Genomic DNA, 18,180 nt, shown 5'->3' with positions numbered 1-18,180 from the left:
GTTGCTTGAGACCTTGATGAGTAGGAGAGATGATGCTCCTGGCTGGGACATCTGCAGGGGTTGAATGTCTGAATGCATGAGCCTCTCTTGTTTGAGCTAGAGGGTGAGGTCCAGCGGAGATAGCATAGCGTAGTGGACAGGGCACTAGAGTGGGACTTGGAAGATCTGGGTTTTATTCCCAGCTCTGCTGCTGGGAGACCTTGGACAAGTCACTTCCCCTCTTTGTGCCTCGGTTTCCCTATCTATAAAATGGGGATAAAGATACTGACCTCCTTTGTAAAGCATTTTGCGATCTACTGATGGATAGGGCTCCGTGATATTATTAGCATGGAGACAGTAGCAGATTTATAAACCTGTAATACCTGGTACGGCCAGTGGAGGGGGACAGAGCCACACTGTTAGCATGGGTATGAAAGCAGTAGCAAATTGACTACATAGACCACACTGCATTGGCGTTCCGAGGGGAAAAGGGTCCTACCTTTCATCTGTGATCTGGCTGCTTAGAGTTATCATGTTTTCCTTCCCCCCCCATCCAAAGTCCACTGATCCACCTAATTGTTACATCTTCTGGCAGGAGACGGGCTAGTGCAGGGGGCCCTGGAGACCTCGACCGAGGGGGAGGAGGAGCTAGGGGAAGCGTTTGATTTCGACGACAGTGAAGAGGAGGAAGAGGATTCCACAGTAGGGGTCAGCAGCGCTAGCACTGAACCCAGCGTCGGAGTGGCCCTGCAGGCCCCGCCCAGGAGGCGTAGATCAGGAATCGCTGCTGAGGCCCATTCGTCAGCCCAGCAGGAGAAGGATGGAGCGCCCCCTGCAGGGCAGGCACAGCTGACCGACTCTGGATCGCGCACCAGCGCTGGTAAGTAGGGCTTTCAGCTCGTGTTAACGCAGGATGCATCTCTAAGGGGTCTTTGCAAGACTGGGGGTTGCAATGGGACATGCTCAGCCTACTGGCCCCATTACAGAGCTGCAGAAGGAATGGGTAAGAACCAGGTCCTGGGTCTCCGTTGCCCTGCCCCGCTGGCAGTCACGCACCCCAGTGCAACGTGAATTTCACAAGCTACCCTCCTGACCTGGCAGGGATCGACACCCGGTCCGCGATCCCTTTGCAGTGGTGTAAACGACTAACAAAGTGCAGGACAATAGAGAATCAGGGCCGCCCTGTTTTGTACTTCCAGGCTCCTACCCCTCGATCGAAACCAGCCACTCCCCTCCCCCACTATTCCAGTCCTGGTCTCTCCCATGCCCTTGCCAGTGTCCCTCAATCTTGACCCGAAGCCTCGCCCGCCCACCTCCTGCTTTTCAAGTCATGGAACTCTACCATTGCCCTCAAATTCTGTTTAGAGTATGAGGGGAAACATTTTTTTCCCCCCCAGTCTCATTCCTGAGACATCTTACTGTAGGGCATACATGCTGGCCAAAGACCAAGCCCTTCCTGAGAGCTGGCTCCGGGACTGTCAATTTCAGTGGAACAGAACGCTCATTCACCCAAACTTTAAAACATGCTTCAAACTCGCTTGGCACTAGATTGAGCATGTCAAAGAAGGCTTGAAAACGAAGTCAGCATGAGTAGGAGCTTCTTGGTGCTGCTAATATTGGTCCAGCATGGAGGGTATGTTCTGCTTGTAAACCAGACATGCTGATATAAACCCTCATGCTTCAGGGCATAAGCAAACCCCTACTTAATGGAGGTCAGGAAGGAACTTCTTCTAAGACCAGGTTGTCCCTTAATTGTCCACTACTGGGTTTCCTGCATCTTCCTCTGAAGTAGCTGATGATAGCCACTCTCAGAGACAGGCAACTGAGCAGGATGGACCCGTGCTGTGATCCAGCAGGACAATTCCTGTGGTCTTGTCAGCTCTGATTCTTGTTGTGCTTGGGTTAACGTACTCTAAGATACCGACTTGGTTTCCTTCTGCTTTTGTTTTTGACAGATCCACTTGACACAAAGCTACAGGCAGAGTAAGTGAGTCTAGATTTTATTAAAAAAACCACCCCAAACCCTTGGGTGCTTGTTGGGTTATATCGGACGGGGGAATCCGAGGGGTGTGAGGTAGGGGACGAGAATGCAAATCGTTAATCGAACCCAAGATGCTTTGCTGGCAATGGAGAGACAAAAGCCTGTCTTGTTACATGCTACCTCTTGCTCTCCAGTGACCGCAAAGTCCAAGTCCAGTCTGTCGTGCAGCTGCTAGTCACCTCCTTTTGCCTTTTCCTCCTTGCTTGCTCACAGGTGGGGGCCTGATCCCGCAAACATTTGCTCACGTGCTTCACATTAAGCGTGTGAGTAATCGCACTGAAGTCAATGTGGCAACAGCCCCCTGTTATTCCAGTCCTGGGACCTAACCACTGCAGCCAATGGGGCGATTCACATGCTTAAAGTTAAGCCCATGTATAAGGGCTTGCAGGGCAGGGTCTCAGGCAGGAATTGTGCCTATTGCTTTGCGCTGAAGGCTGCGGGTCAGGAGTCCTGGGGTCTATTCCTTGCTCTGCCACTGACTCACTCTCCGTGACTAGAACATCGCTTCTCTTCTCTGTGCCTCAGTTTCCCTGACATGCTGTCATCTCTCCCCCCCCAGCAGCTCTTCTCCCTGCTTCAGGATCTCACTGTGATGTGCAAAAGGATGCCAGGGCCTGGGGCTATCAAGTGATTCTCCTGCTCCCCAGTGACTGGGTTTGCTTGGGTCTGTGGTTTGGTGAACACAATGGAGCTTTCAGGGCAGCCTGAGCCTACAGGGCGTGTGAGGCCTGGGAGGTTTGGGGGAATGCCAGGTGTGGCCAAAGCACAGCCCGTGGATTTCTGCAGCGCAACTCGGTCGGCTCCCCTCGCCTTTCACACAGAGGTGAGGCTCAAAGGACAGGTCCCAGCTTGCCAGGCACTCCCGTCAGGGCAGGCGGTTTTACTCCTCAAAATCGCTGGGGCCAGTCAGAGGGCATCGCCCCCTGATGGCCAAAAGCATGTTAAGACATCCCAACTTCCTGGACTTGGAAAATGTCTGCGGTTTTCTCCCTTCCTTTCTCCTCTCGTTCCCCACTCCCTGTCTGTACTGTCTCGTGATGAATGGATCCAGCCCTCTCGCGTTCCCTGTAAGACTTTGCGCCAGCTCCTGGGCTGTGGCTACCAGCACACAGTGCAGTTCTGGTGTGTGCGCGTGCAAAAGTGCTTTAAAGTTCACCCCTGTGCACAGAGTGACCAGACAGCAAGTGTGAAAAATCGGGACAGGGGGTGGGGGGTAATAGGAGCCTATATAAGAAAAAGACCCAAAAATCAGAACTGTCCCTATAAAATCGGGACATCTGGTCACCCTACCTGTGCGCTGCCCTGATCCTGCAGCTCTGGGCTGGGCTTGAGCAACCAGCGGGCTGCTCTGACTTACGCCAGCTACAACAGCTGAAAGGGGTTGAAACCACAGTGGAGCGGTGTCTAGGGTGTATGGCAGAGAGGGCGGGGGCCTGGGGTCTGCTGGGAATGGAAGAGCGAGTGGGTCCTGCCCCCAGGGAATGTCTGTAAAGGGATCGGTCCTGCTAAGGACTGGCCACTTTGTGACTCGGAGGGCTACCCAGGCAGATTGCCAGAAGCCTGAGTGATTCATAACTGTACTATGGTATTTACGGCCTTGCGTCTCCAGGGCTCACAGAACTGGCTGCCCCCCCCGAGACGTGCCGTTCACCGGCTCTGCCTCCGCCTTGCATTCCCAGGGAGAGCCCTGTGACCGTCTGCCCCTGAACGTGGGGACGTGCCAGCTCCTTCGACCCTGCCCAGCGCTTTGGCCTGGGTTCTGGAACCTCAGCAGAGTGGCCACCTGATCCTCCCTCCGCCAGCGGAGCAAGTGAAATTGACAGGCGGGTGGCAGAGGGCATGTCTGCCTTGGGGAGCATCCTTCACCCGGCCAAATCCCCCTCCACCCCATCTCCCCACAGGAGAGGCGTCCCACTCACTGCCATAGTCCTTGAGCCCACTCTCCTCGCAGTCTGGTCCATGGGGTGGGGGTGGGGTTGCTGGGGCGATGGGGGAGTGGGCACAGCTCCCCTGGTCCCCATTGTGCCTTCCTCACTTTGGGACGGGCACCCCGGTTTCTCAGGTTGAGGGGCGTCAGGGCGTTGAGGGGTTGTACTTGGCCCTGGGGACCTCCTGCCTTAGCAGGACTGGACATAGCCCCTAACGAGTGCAGAGAGCTGGCCTGTCCATACGCCCCCGGCTTTCCCTGTCCTCCCTCCCACCTCAGCATCAGTCAGGCTGATTGAAAGCCGTTAACCCTGCTGAGCGCTCTATAGCAGGCAGGCCAGCACCCCGAGCTTTCGAGCTCATGCACTGGCTGGAGGAGCCGTGCTTACTGTCCCAGAGGGGCGGGGGCAGTTTGCTTGCCTGGCACTTAGCAGTCAGATCACATGTCACATTGTTGCTCGACTCCAGGCCTTGCGTCAGGGCCCAAGAATCCACAGCGGTTGCTCAGCGAGCAGCTGTAAACTGTGTTATTGACATCACGGGCTCTGTAGGGCTGGTGGAGTAACGGGCATGGGGAAAGGGAAGGCTCTGATTGCCCAGGGATTCACCTCTATTCAGCTTCTCATCCTGCGCCCATCCTGGTGGTAGCAGAACAGGATTATTGCTGCACATTTTATTATTATTACTTTATGAGCCAGGAGAGATGTAGGTCAGGGCCCCCTTGTGCCGGGCGCTGCACAGCTGCATAGTCCATGGCCCAGACAAAGGCAGGGAGGAAGAATTATTACAAATGGGGAATGGAGGCACAGAGAGATCAAGGGCTCGTCTACACGAACGATTCATTTGTGGCAAGATGGGTTGTGCATCTACCTCCTGCTAATCCTCTTCGAAAGGGGACAAGATCAAAGCGCACTGCTGAAGAGTTAGTGCACGTCAGCAGGGTCCACTGGGGCAGTTAGTCCATGGTAGGCTGGGGGAGGGTGGATTCACACCCCATCCTGCTGTGAATTAATTGTTCATGTAGACAAGCCCTAAGTGACTGGCCCAAGGCCACCCGGGGAGTCTGTGGCAGAGCTGGGAATTGACCCCAGCTCTTCTGAGTCCCAGCACAGTCCCTTCGCCACAAGATCACCTGAACTGGCTCAGAAGCAGATGTTTTATCCCCCTCTTCTCCTGTCTGTCTGGGCATTTAACCCTCACTCAGCAATAGTTCATCCCAATCCCCCAAATCCAACGTCCTCCTGCCTCATGTATTTATTTTGTGAGTGAGTCCAAATCTGGATTGGGATCAGAATCAGTATTATTTATTATGGGCAGCCTCTGGAAGCCCCAGACAGGGATTAGTACCCCAGGTGCTGTACAAACACAGAACAAAAAGAGTTCCCAGACAGCCTGCCCCTACCTCTGTATTGGGACAAATCACACATTCCCCCACCTCCAGATCTGAGCAACCCTGAGCTTTGTAAGTGAATGAATTGTTCGTGAACAGACGAGCCCTTGATCTCTCTGTGCCTCCATTCCCCATTTGTAATAATTCTTCCTCCCTGCCTTTGGGACTGCAGTGTTCCCAGGGTGGATCAGGTTCTGAATTTTGCATCTGTGGATCCCTCGCTCCTCAAGATCAGTACTATAGTTCAGGTGACTTGTCTCTCCAGGGTGGTGAGGGGAACCTACAAGTGGGTGGTGCAGGGGGGTACTTTGGCCTGGTCTACACTAGGACTTTAATTCGGATTTAGCTGCCTTAATCCGAATTAACCCTTCACCCGTCCACACTACAGAGCCAGTTAATTCGAATTAAAGGGCCCTTTAAATCGATTTCTGTACTCCACCTCGACGAACGGAGTAGAGCCTAAATCGATTTTGTTAATTCGAATTAGGGTTAGTGTGGACGCACACCACCGAATTACTGTGTTTAAGTTAATGGGGTAGTGTGGCCGCACACCACCGAATTAATGTGGTTTAAAACCGAATTAAGGTGCTTAGTGTGGCCGCGCACAATCGAATTTATACAACCTGTTTCCCAAATTCGAATTATCTAAATTCGGATTAATCCTGTAGTGTAGACATACCCTTTGCACTGACATTACAGAACATCTTTCAGCTGAGGATCTCAAAGCACTTTTCAGACAGAGAGTCACTATCAATAGCCCCCTTCTGCAAGAATCAAGTCTAAATCTGAACAAACACCGTATGTTATCGGGAAGATACAAATGGTCATCTGGTTGGGGCAGGACCTGTCTTTTTGTTCTCTGTTTGTACAGTACCTAGCACGGTGGGGTCCTGGGCGGTGACTCAGGCTCCTAGTATCAGGGGGTAGCCGTGTTAGTCTGTATCTATAAAAACAACAAGGAGTCTGGTGGCACCTTAAAGACTACCAGATTTATTTGGGCATAAGCTTTCATGGGTAAAAACCTCACTTCTTCAGATGCATAGAGTGAAAGTTACAGATGCGGGCATTATATACTGACACATGGAGAGCAGGGAGTTACTTCGCAAGTGGAGAACCAGTGTTGACAGGGCCAATTCAATCAGGGTGGATGTGGTCCACTCCCAATAATAGATGAGGAGGTGTCAATTCCAGGAGAGGAAAAGCTGCTTCTGTAATGAGCCAGCCACTCCCAGTCCCTATTCAAGCCCAGATTAATGGTGTTAAATTTGCAAATGAATTTTAGTTCTGCTGTTTCTCTTTGAAGTCTGTTTCTGAAGTTTTTTTGTTCAATGATAGTGACTTTTAAATCTGTAATAGAATGACCAGGGAGACTGAAGTGTTCACTTACTGGCTCCTAGGTGTTATGGTAATACAAAGAATTAATAATACTCTAGAGCACTGAGATTTCCTCACTGAGAAGGTATCCAGCATGGCTTTGACTTGTCCCCCTAATTCAGCACCTGTGGGGTTAACAGGGTACTCAGCCAGCCTTCTCCCCAGCTGCGAATAGCTGGCTTGTTTCACATGCCCACAGCTCCACCCCACCCTCTCCCAAGGTGATAATTCAGGTGAGCTGGGAGGCACTGAAAGGAGCTGAATCTGTGGGAGGGATGGGCTTGTGCCCCCGCTTGGAACAAAGGCAGTCTTTGTGGGTTTTGCCCTGGGGCCTGTATGGATCACTCCAGTAGCTTTGCCTACAGGTGCTTACATAGTACCTTCCTGGCCAGGTAAGGGAGGCAGGGGGTTGCTCTGGGTTTGGATGTTGCTTCATGAGGCAGGTCGTGGTTTGCCCTCTGAGAGCAGGGGGAGTCCCAGGCCTGTGCCTGGTGTTATGACTCAGCTAGAACCTTATGGTAAATATTTCAGGGCTTTCTCCCCACAGTCTTACAAGGTGCTTCCAATTTCTAATCCCAGCACTTGCATCTCCCTCCCATGAGAGCTCCCTAGGCCTTTAGCTTCATCTCAAGCGACCCCTTGGCAAACATTTTAAAGGCTACTAAGCGTTCTCTTTGCAGGCTCCCCAGGCTCCAAAGAACCCTGTAGCGATCGGCAGGGAGATGTTTTTAAATCTTCACTCTTCTCCAGTTACACTGCCTGTTCACCATTCTTGCACTCTGTATGGCTGGGACAAATTATTCATATTCATTGTTAGCCGCTAGAGGCCTCAGCTGAGGTCAGGGCCCCATGGTGCTATACACGCACAGCAAGAGACAGTCTGTGCCCCAAAGAGCTTCCACTGTAAATAGACATGGCCGAGAGAAAGGAAGGATTAGGCTCTCCACTGTATAGTTGGGAACTGAGGCCCAGCAAAGTTAAGGGACTTGCCCAGGGTCACACATGGGGTCTGTGGCAGAGGAGGAATTGAGCCCAGCTCTACTGAGACTCAACCCAGTGTTTGACCCACTTGGCCATCTACCCTGTGTGTACCAACAGACTAGTCAGTTTCCTTTTCCGGTTTGCGTGTATGTCTGTTGGTGCTGATAAGGGCCCATCAAATTGTCCTTGGTACTTTCACCCACACTAAGATTCCCACGATCTGAATAACTGCTCCATTCTCTGAGATACATATTAGCTGCTAACAAACATTAAAGCAAATCCTCTTCTCCCCCCCCCCCCCCATTTCATCTCCCATGTCCCTTAGCTCACCTCCCCCAGGGAAATAGTGTTTTGCAATGTTTGCGTTGCAAACACAGGAATGTTTGCTGCTTAAACTTTTCTATTGGAATATACAGTTCCTGGATAAATTCCTACAGGCTTTATGTTCAGCTTGACGCTTGCTTGCTAAATCTAAATTTGGGCTAGAAATGGCCTTTAAGCTCTATTTAGAAATGCCCCGTGTGCGGGCTGGGCCCCACCTTTCTTTACAAGTGTTACCCCACCCCGCCCTTTCTCTTCGGCCTGCACTCCTGGGAGTGGGTCTGTCTGCCTGCTGCAGAATCAGTCTTGTGACCTTTATCCTCAGTTCCCTCCTGCTCGGATTGTCAAGGCTGTTTGAACCCCATTCGTGCTGCTGCTGCATAAACCCAACCCACTGGTCTGTTGTAATCCAGGCGTTTAGACCCCCCCCCAGGCTGAAATTGACAGAGAAATTGACAGGAGAGACTCGACCGGGGATTCCAGTGATTTGGGGGTACGACTTTTTCCCTGCATGGGAGTGGTGTTAGGCAGATCTCCGCTGGGTGCTGCTGTTACATCCACTCCAGGAGTAGATTGTGCAACCCTGTCTGAGGGTGTCTGGCTCTTTCTCTCTTCATCCTACCTCTCGTTTCTGTGGCTGGGTCATGCCATTATCTGATCTCTGGGCTGGCATCATCTCAGGGAGGCATTTGCAGCTGGGAGAGTCTGCTGCAGATTTGAGCCTCCCCTATCGCAGGCTCTGCCCTCCCCCACCCAACTGAGGCTGGGTTCACCCATCCCTGGCGAAGCAGCAGGCCCCGGGTTGGTAACGCAGGAATGGAATGCAGGTTTTACTCGTGCGGGGACACGCATAAATGTGGTCAGCTGGATTGTACTGGGGCAAGGGGCATGTGTGTGTGTTAAAACAAGAATGTATTAACCCCTTCGCCTCTAAGGGTATGTCTACACTGCAGTTAAACACCCACGGCTGGCCCGGGTCGGCTGACTCACGCTCGCTGGGCTCAGGCTGCAGGGCTGTAAAATTGTGGTGTAGAGGCTGGATTCTGGGCTCTGGGACCCTCCCCCAAGTGTCTACACCATGATTTGACAGCCCCACAAGCCCACATCAGCTGGCGCAGGCCAGCCACGGTGTTTAATTGCAGTGTAGACGTACCCTAAGCCACAGGTAGTGCCTCTTGCATGTGACAACAAAGGTTTCAAGGCTGAACTGGGTTCAAAGGGGCACCAGAACCATCTGCAATTCTCATCCTCCATTCGGGCAGCCTGAGATCCGCTCCGTCTTGGCCTATGTCATTCATATGCACAGAAGAATTGGGGAGCGATTTTTCCCCCCCCCTTGTTCCTTCTGTATTTTCTTGTATAGGGTCTTCGTTTGCTGGCTCGCTGTGGTCGAGAGCATGGGGCTATGGGTCCGGGACGCCCATGTCCTATTCCTGGCTCGCAGTGTGTCACTTCCCTGCTCTGTGCCTGACTTTCCCCATCTGTACAATGGGGATCGCTCTGACCTGCTTTTTTAAAAGTGCTTTGAGATCCTCTGGCTAAAGGTTCTATCTGAGTGCAAACTGTTAATGTTTTAATTTTAAACTCCATACGGAGCCGGGAACAGTTAGCTTCTTGGTGTTATAGAGGAGATTACAGCCTTATTTAGAAAGATGGATACACATAATACTTTGTTCTTTCTTGTTGAGAATAAATCCCTTTAGACTGGAACAGTTTGCTCTTTGCATGTGGAATATACATAACTCAGGCTCCCCTCTGCCTGTTTCAGAACCAAATGATTTGGGAAATGCTTTTAGTAGAGCTGGAAAACTTGAGTTTGGGGCAAAAAATTATTTTGGCTGAAATTCAAAACATTTTGATTGGGAAATCCTGCCACAGTGCCTCATCAGCGTTGTAGTTTGGGTGCATCATGCTTTCACTATCCTCCAGCGGCTTGCCTCTTTGTTTGGACTACATGCCCCATGATGCACCAGCCTCACTTTATGGTGACAGGATGCCGTGCCCCGTGGCTGCGGTGCATGATGGGAGATGAAGTCCAGCTGGGAAGGCTGGCCATAGAGAATGAAGGCAGGAGGCATCTGAACTATAACTTCCATGAGACGTTTCAGGCTTGAAATATTGCATTTTTTGGCCAAAAGTCTCTTGTTTTGGGCATTTGATATTTTTCAATGAAAAATCAAAAATTTCTGTAGAAAGCAGATCCTTTTCACAAAATATTCAATTTACTCAAAAATCCATTTTTTTTTCACCCATTAAAAGACCGTTTTGGTGAAGCTTTAGTCCTTTAATACGCTGTTCTGTCCTGCATCGTGTTTGCCTAGAATTCAGAGCATATGTAATGACCCCCCGGAGTAGGTTTCTAACCTAGGAACTTCAGCACTCTCATGGACCTCTACGGCTGCAGCTGAAGGAATAAGTCGATTAGTGGTTAGTAGTTGTAGGCTATTATCCTGCAGTATACCAGCTACTAGAGGGAAGGGTACCACCAACACTGTGCTGAGGGGTGTGTGTAGCAGAACCCGTTTCCCTGGATGTGGCCTCCACCAGTGCTAAGAGCCAGGTCTATATTTGCATTGTCATCGGCGTGTAACTAACGCATGACACGAGGCTGAAGTCAATTAAACACAGGTCGCCTGTGGGCTTCGTTTGTGGTGTTTTAATAGCATCAGTTGTTCCGTCCTTCCTTCCTGCGCTGGTGGCAGCCGCCGTTCCAGCTTCCCCACCTCACTGACAGGGTGGCCACCGCTGAGGTACAAAAAACTGGGATGGTCCCATAAAACTGGCCAGCTGGCAGTGCGCGCTGAGCGTCCTGACTGATTTGCCAGGGCAGCTACCTCGAACAAGGGATCATCCTTGGAAAACCTGGACAGGGGGCAGCTTTACCCTTTGAGCCTATGCCACTGCACCGAAAAGCAGGAAGTGTTGAGAAAATGGACAGGGGACTCGTTGCTGGCAGCTGGGAAGAGGTAGATCAGAACCAGTGGGAGCTCTCGGAGATACTGGGTGGTATTGGGGGCAGGGGGGGGGAGCAGAAGGGTTGGGAGAACACTTTAGGCAATAATCACTGAGCACTTCATGCCTGCCTATATTTTCTTTCCTTGGGCCCCAATTTACCATGTCCCTGCACGTCACGTTGTCATTTACCCCAGAGTAAAACGCTCCTGGCTCCGAAATGGCAGCGTTTCACACCTGCTTTGCTCTGGTGGGAAAGGTGCAGGGCAGTGGTGAATCTGGCCCTGTGTGTTTCAACGGCAGGGCAGTTCAGGGGCAAGGAGTCAGGACACCTGTCGTCATTGTCTTCCCGCCAATGCTGCTTTTGGTTCCCGGCGTGATGTTGGGCCAGTCACTTCAGCCTGAATTTTCCGAAGTGCTGAGCTCTCGGCTCTGGTTGAGGGGAGCGGTGGGTGCTCAGCACCCCTGAAAGACAGGCCTGTAACCTTGCTGCCGCAGCTTCCCATCTGTACAATGGGGATAAGAATCCTGATGTCTCCCAGAGCTGCTCCAAGCCTGTACTAAATTTCTGCAAAGCAGCTAAGCTCCTCTGATGGACGCGAGATGAAACGTTTCCTAGAGGCATTGCGAAGGCATTTCTCCTCCTGCCATCTGGGCACCCCAAAAAGTCTTGGGAGGAGATAGGGAATGTTTCTCTGGATCCCAGCTAATTTGATGGCTGTGAAACCTGCCCGGAGACACTGAAATCCCCGGCTGTCTGGTCTCAGGGCCGGTGCGCCCTCGCACGTACGTTCTGGATGCAAGTCGCTAACATGCACTGATGTTCCGGTGTTACAGCAACCTCCATGTGTGGAGATCCCGGCATGGCCTGTTCTCAGAGAATGACCTGAGTCATATGTACGTGGGCGTGTATCCATGCAAGGCAGGTGTTGGGCTATTAGATGAAGCCTGAAAGGTGAGAGTGTGGGTGGCTTTAGTTGGGCACACAACCCCGTTTGGTATGGCTGGCTAGATGCAGGCAGGAGCAAGGGAAGCCTTGACTCTGGCTACTAGAATGACGCAGGGCTGGGATGTTCTGTCACTGGACAGCTTGGGGCTGGATGCAAGAGCTGGGGAAGTCCCCAGCAGGCAGAGCATGGGGACGGTGGCAGGGTGATGTGCCTGCCCACCCGGTCGTGCTGCTGGGAAGGCGGTCAGGGAAGCCCGGTGAATTTTTCTCTGCAGAACCTGGACCGGTTGCTGGTGTTAGAAGCCAGCTCGGTTCCAGTGTTTGCCTCCCCACGGGCCATCTGAGCAACTCCCCTTCCCCTCCACCTCTAGGTCTCTCCTGGCATCGCTCCCTCGCAGTTCTCCCGGCTATTAAACATCTGCATTTCGAGTGCTTTCCCGCCGCGATGCCTGGCCCAGTGCCTGTGGGGATGGGTGGTGGACCAGGAGGTTTCGGTGGTGGAGGCTAGAGGAGATATGAGCATTTTGAAGGAAGCTTATGCAGGTGCATATAGGCGTGGCTCACGGGCTCAGACCCAAGTTAGATCGGAGGCTGTTTTCTTGGACTGTTCACCCCAGCACGTTAGTTCTGGGTCTGAATTGCAAGAGTTCGCTTCAGATCCGTTTAATCCTGAGCCCCTAATGGCATTCAGAGGGAACTGGCTTTAATACGCTACATCATGATACTGGATTTGCTTTTTATTGTTGTGATTCTTTTTCATTTAATTTCTTTGACCAAACGTCTCCTTTCTAAAAGCAAAACTAATATTCCATAAGCTCAAAGGAGCAGCCGGTAGCTGCGTTTAAAGGTTAAGTAGGTTAGCTGCTTCAATTTGTGGTGTTTGGAGTGGGACGGCCAGGGCATTTCAGTACATTGTGCTTCTCCAAATTTCCCCTGCAGATTCAGCTAGAGACGTTATTCTTCACCCCTTGTTCTAAATTATTGCGTAGCGTGGCTGTGTGCTACAGCCCAGAGGTGGCTGCATTTCAGTAGTGAGTGAAGGGACCTCAGCAGGTAGGAACTGATATGTCCGATTGAAGGGTGGAAACCTGCTGTGATCCTGTAGGATTAAAGGTTTCAGAGGGGTAGCCGTGTTAGTCTGTATCCGCAAAAAGAACGAGGAGTATTTGTGGCACCTTAGAGACTAACAAATTTATTTGAGCATAAGCTTTCGTGAGCCCCCGAAAGTACTCCTCGTTCTTGTTGTAGGATTAAAGATATAGACAGTTGTTAAACACACTTAAAAAATAATTGTTGCTGTGGTAGCATCTAGCCGCCCCTCTGAGCTCACTGCCCTGTTGTGCTGGGTGTGGCACAGATGCAGAATGAGAGACAGTTGCTGGACTGAAGAGCTTGCGGTTCAAATATCCAACACAGACACAACCTGGAGAGGGGAAACAGAGGCATGTAGGTGAAGGGACTCGCCCAAGGCCACTCAGCAGGTCAGTGGCAGAGCTGGGAGTAGAAGCTAGCTCTCCAGAGTCCCTGTCTATTCTAAAATCAATATTAACACTAAGTAGCCACCTGAGGCTGTTTCCTCCCGTGTCAGGCTCCTGGTGTCTATCGCTGTTTCTCACACAGCTCTCGGTGTCTCCACAGCTCTTGACGGACATACAGGGCCTCTGATCCGGTTAATGGGTTCTTCTCTCTTGTCCTGCCAATCCGGGCTTTCCTCAGCCCATCTAGAGGGCAGCCGTGAGCGGAGGAAGGTTAAGAGGCGGGGGCGCTGGCGCTTGGTGTTAGCTTGACGTTGTTGCTCCTGGATCCAGCAGCAGTTGCAGGGAGTGATTTAATGAGGGTGGAGGAGATGCTGCCGGCTAAAGGGAAGAGACCGCGATATTGCTCCACTGGCTGCCTCGGGATCTCGCCCAGTCAGCACAGCCAGCGTGTGTCCCCGGCCCAGTGCACACTGCAGTGCGGAGGAGGGTGGGCGTGTGGCTGAAGAGAAGGCTCTCTGGATGCCAGGGGAGGATTGAACCGGGAGCCGCGGTGATGGGTCTCCTGCCAGGTCCGGAGAGAGGGGTCTGATTTCTGGACTGGCATGCATGGTCGGCGGTGTCTGTATCCCTGCTGTTCCCAAGGAGAGCAGGACACTTTGCTTTGCTCTGAAGGTATGTGAGGAGGCAGGTGCCGCTTCCTGGGTTCCCTGCAGGGAGAGTGGATGGAGGCAGCAGAGGCTGCTGGGAAAGTGCATACCCTGCCCGTCCCGTGCTGACGGTACAGGAAGCTGTAATGGCAGCCTTGCTAGGCCCCGCCACTGCTGGGTAGGGACGTACTCCTTTGGTGTTCAGGGGACGGACATCCAATAGGGGACTCTGTTGCCGGGCCCGCAAGGGGGCCAAAAACTGGGGAAAACGGAGCCCTCCCCGACAAGCCTGTTTTGCCAACAGATTGGAAAGTGGGGACAAGTGAGACGAGGCCTGACTGGAGGGCTGAATGCAAGGCCTGTCCCGCTTGGCAGGGAGACACCCTCCCAGATTTGGCCCAGGCCATGGGTGGTGATGAAGTGGGAATTGTCTGTGGTAGTTTTATGGGGTGGGGTGTGGGGATGTGTGCCTCAGTTTCCCCTATATTTTGCATGGCTACCGGGTGGGTGGAGGGAAGGTCTAGGTTTGCTCTCTGGGCAGCTAGGAGGCATAGGTGTGTGTGTGTGTGTGTGTGTGTGAGCGCAGGGTGGGGGGGGGAGAAGGGATAAAGTGCTGGCTTCTCACCTGGAAACTGACTAAGGAGGTCAGACCAAGCCAGAGCCTGAGGCTCGGCTCGTTACACCTTGGTCTGGCCTAACCAGGACGGCCTGAGCTTTAACCTTCACTTCCCTGTGCTCCCCAAGGGCTTTCGGCTTGTGCATGCCGGGGGACTAGTGAATGGTTACCTGGTTTGGGAAAGGCCGCCTGTCACTGTAAATACTCGGAGACCATTGCTCTCTGAAAAGCTCCTCCCGTCGGAGTCTGGCTGGGCTGGATTCGCTGCAGGGAGCCGTGTTGAGACAGTGGGATTGCTGGTGCCGTCGGACAATGTAGGAAGCTGTGGGTCTGCCCCGTGCGGATCTGTGTGGGTCCTGCCCCCCAACTACAGGCCAGGGGATAGACCTGGCCTTGTGACTTGGACGCTTCCCCCGACGTTTTATTTACTTAATAAAGCCAGGCCCAAGCGGACAGTCTGAGCTCTGAGCCTAAGCTCTGTCCGCTCACCGCCCTCCTGATTTAAAGCGGAGATCTTAGTGTGTTAGTCCAGCCCGTGTGGGGCTGGTCCACGCTAGCCCTTCATCCAGGTTTGGATGCCTCCTGCTTGCAAAGCTTCCCCTGAGCACTGCGGTGAGCCCTGTTCTGTGATGCGAAGTCATGTTAGGGGATGGATGTCGACTCTGCTTATTTCCCTAGTTCCATGATGGGGATTTGAACCTGGATCGCGGCTTCCCTGTAGGGCTGGGGAGAGGCCGGGTGCGTTCACTCAGCGCACTATTGAGCGGCCCCAGATGCTGCTTTAATAGCCGTCCAGATAATACCATGAGGAGAGGGCACAAGGAGCAAATGTGTTTGTGTCTGGAGACTTTATAACGCACCCCCTGCTCCCCAGGTCTGAGATCATGGCCGGGTCTGCCCAGTTAGGTCATTTTCCTGCCGGGCTGGGAGAGGCAGAAACCTTCAAGGATGCCCCCCGGGGAGGGGGATGCGGGGTCACCAGGACACTCCGTCAACTGCTGTCTGGGAAACAGCCCTTATGGCTTTGATCTCGCTGGCTGCTCTCAGACATCCTGTTCCACCCCACCACGCACACTCCAGCCCTCCCCCACCTTTCCCAAAGCTCGGACGCAGACCTGCCTCCTCTCTAATACTGATGGAAGCCCCCCCGCTTCTTGCACTGAGTTTTAAAAATTCTTAACCCCTTCCATGCTGGATGATGGGCCCGGTTTGTCTGGCAAATGAGTGGACAGCCCTGGGACAGCCTGCTGTCGCCTGCTTCAGGTGGCAGATGGGCTTAGGGGATGGGGTGATGTGCTGACGCCAGTTCGGCTGCTTACATGAATCTCCAAGAGGATGGAACATTAGACTGGAAATATCGCAAGGGGGAGGTTTTTTCCTGTGTCTTTTGGCCCTTCTGCTGCTATTGGGCACCTAGGAGCCTAGCGCCGCAGCCTGCACACGTGAAAAATAATGGAGGAGGGGCACAACTAACGGAGCTCTTCCAACCTCAAGGGTTAGATTGAAGTTTTGGCTGAAGGTTCACGCCAGCCCTGTTTGTCCAGCCCTGGTGGGTATCGGGAGGGTGCTGTTTGCTTGGATTACAGTAACGCCTGTGGACCTGGGGCTGTACAGACGTAGTGGGAGCTGGTCCCTGCCACTAAGAACTTGCAGTCTAGTGGCAGAGAAAGAAAGTATTATCCCCACTTTACAGGTGGGAAACTGAGGCACGGAAAGACAGTGATTTGCCCAGAGTCACGCGGGCAGTCCGTGTCAGAGCTGAGCAGTGAATCTTGCTTGTGTCTGGAGCGGGATCTTCAGAAGAGAGGAACTTGGATCGCAAGCTCTTTGGGGCTGGGACTGCCTCAGTTACCTGTCTGTGCAGCGCCAAGCGCGCTGGTGTTAAGGCGTTTAGGAGCTAGCACAATACTGGTAAGAATCAAGGCGGATGGTAGGTTCCAGCCCCAAGGAGCGAACAAGCTTGAAAAGAGAAGGGGGGGGGGGGGGAAGGAAGAGGACTGACTCATGACGGAGAGAGAGTAACCCAGGAGAGGAGGTAGCGAGCACAATGCAGAGAACCGGGAAGGGAGTAGAGGAAATAGGTTGAAAGCAGCCAAGGGGGAAAAAGACACCAGAAGGAGAGAGAGGCAAGTGGAGTGAAGCAGTGGGCACGTGAGAGGGACATGTTGGCGGTGTGGGGGTGGCGTGCTGGGAACTGGCATGACTGAGCCCTGCAGTGTAACTGGATGGCGCCAGTGCTGGGAGTCAGCTCTGGTGTCTGTAAGTGGATGCACGTGTAACCAGCCCGGCTCGGGGGCTTGGACCTTCAGAGCTAAAAGCCGTGAGCCTCTATCGCTGCCGTTTACGGGGCGGCTCTAGGAGCTGGAAGCAGTAGGAAACTCGCTAACCTTTTACACGGACCAGCCACTAGAGGGGGACAAAGACCCATCGTGTCTTAGTGCGGCTTGCCCGTGCACATCGCCCTCTCTTGGTGCCATTTAGCTATGGCAGCCAGGTTGGCAGCCAAGCGATTCGGGTGTGGCCGTTGCATTTGCTCACAGCTGGCCCTTGCCGTTCCGGCTGGTGGATCTGCACTTGCCCAGCGACAGCTCATAGCTTCCCCCAAACATCCCTGTGAACTGGCTGCCTGTTCCGCTTGCCTGGCCACTCACAGCGCTCTTCCCGCCCTAGGTTCCTGACGGTGGTCAGCAATGGGGACGTGGTGGGCAGCTCCCACACCGGGACTCGGACCTGCAGCTGGAGAAGGAAGAGCACCCGGCGAGGTAGGGTTCTGACGCCTCTTTGAGCTGGACAGGATGGATGGAAATGACTCTGGATTCCTTCAAAGGGACTCGTGTGGTGTTCGATCAGCTTCAGCGTGCCCTGGAACGGCTTCCCCATCCCAAATCCTGGCTCTATTTAAACACTGGGCGTGTCTGGGACCAGACTTCAGTGTAGCAGTTACCGTGCCATACATAGGGTGCTGAGAGCTTGATGGGTTGAAATCGGAGAAGTGTCTGATCCAAAGAACCGATCCAAATTTTGGGGTGTTTGGGGATCAGCACTTGGGCCTAGATCTGGATTTCACAGCTGGCCGCAATTTTGCTCTCATCTGGGCCATGCCCCCAGAGCTGAAGGCCCCCTAACTTTGCATTGAGATGTACCCTTTGTAGCCACAGGCATGCACAGCACACTTCATTAGGGTGTGCACCCAGGGAGCCCTGCCCTAGCCCCCATCCACTCCCTCCTACTTCCCGCCCCCGCTCCTTGTCCCCTGACTATCCCCTCCTGGGACCCCTGCCCCTAACTGCCCCCCAGGACCCCACCCCCTATCTAAGCCTCCCTGCTCCTTGTCCCCTGACTGCCCCCCTAGGACCCTACCTGTCCCCTTACTACCCCAACCCTTATCCACACCCCCGCCCCCAGCCAGAGCCCCGGGACTCCCATGCCTATCCAACTGCTCCACACCCCCTGACAGGACCCCCGGAACTCCCGACCTATACAACCCCCCCTGCTCCCTGCCTGCCCCAACCCCTCTCCACACCCC

At 53.2% G+C, this 18,180-nt stretch overlaps 1 protein-coding gene across 1 annotated transcript in view; it reads left to right on the top strand.

The window, feature by feature from the left end:
- ARHGEF10L (Rho guanine nucleotide exchange factor 10 like) overlaps nt 1-18,180 on the top strand; it is a 161,438-nt gene that overhangs the window by 35,173 nt on the left and 108,085 nt on the right. Inside the window, exons 3-5 of the mRNA XM_026659969.2 lie at nt 575-859; nt 1,935-1,962; nt 17,325-17,416. Of these exons, the coding sequence (XP_026515754.1) occupies nt 575-859; nt 1,935-1,962; nt 17,325-17,416 (405 nt within the window). The remainder of the gene's footprint in view (nt 1-574; nt 860-1,934; nt 1,963-17,324; nt 17,417-18,180) is intronic.

This window comes from Terrapene carolina, unplaced genomic scaffold (assembly GCF_002925995.2).
Source record: "Terrapene carolina triunguis isolate 2854851 unplaced genomic scaffold, T_m_triunguis-2.0 Scaffold714, whole genome shotgun sequence".
NCBI classification, from domain to species: Eukaryota; Metazoa; Chordata; order Testudines; family Emydidae; genus Terrapene; species Terrapene triunguis.
Note: the sequence above shows the minus strand (reverse complement) of the source record. Positions and strands in the feature narration are given on the sequence as shown.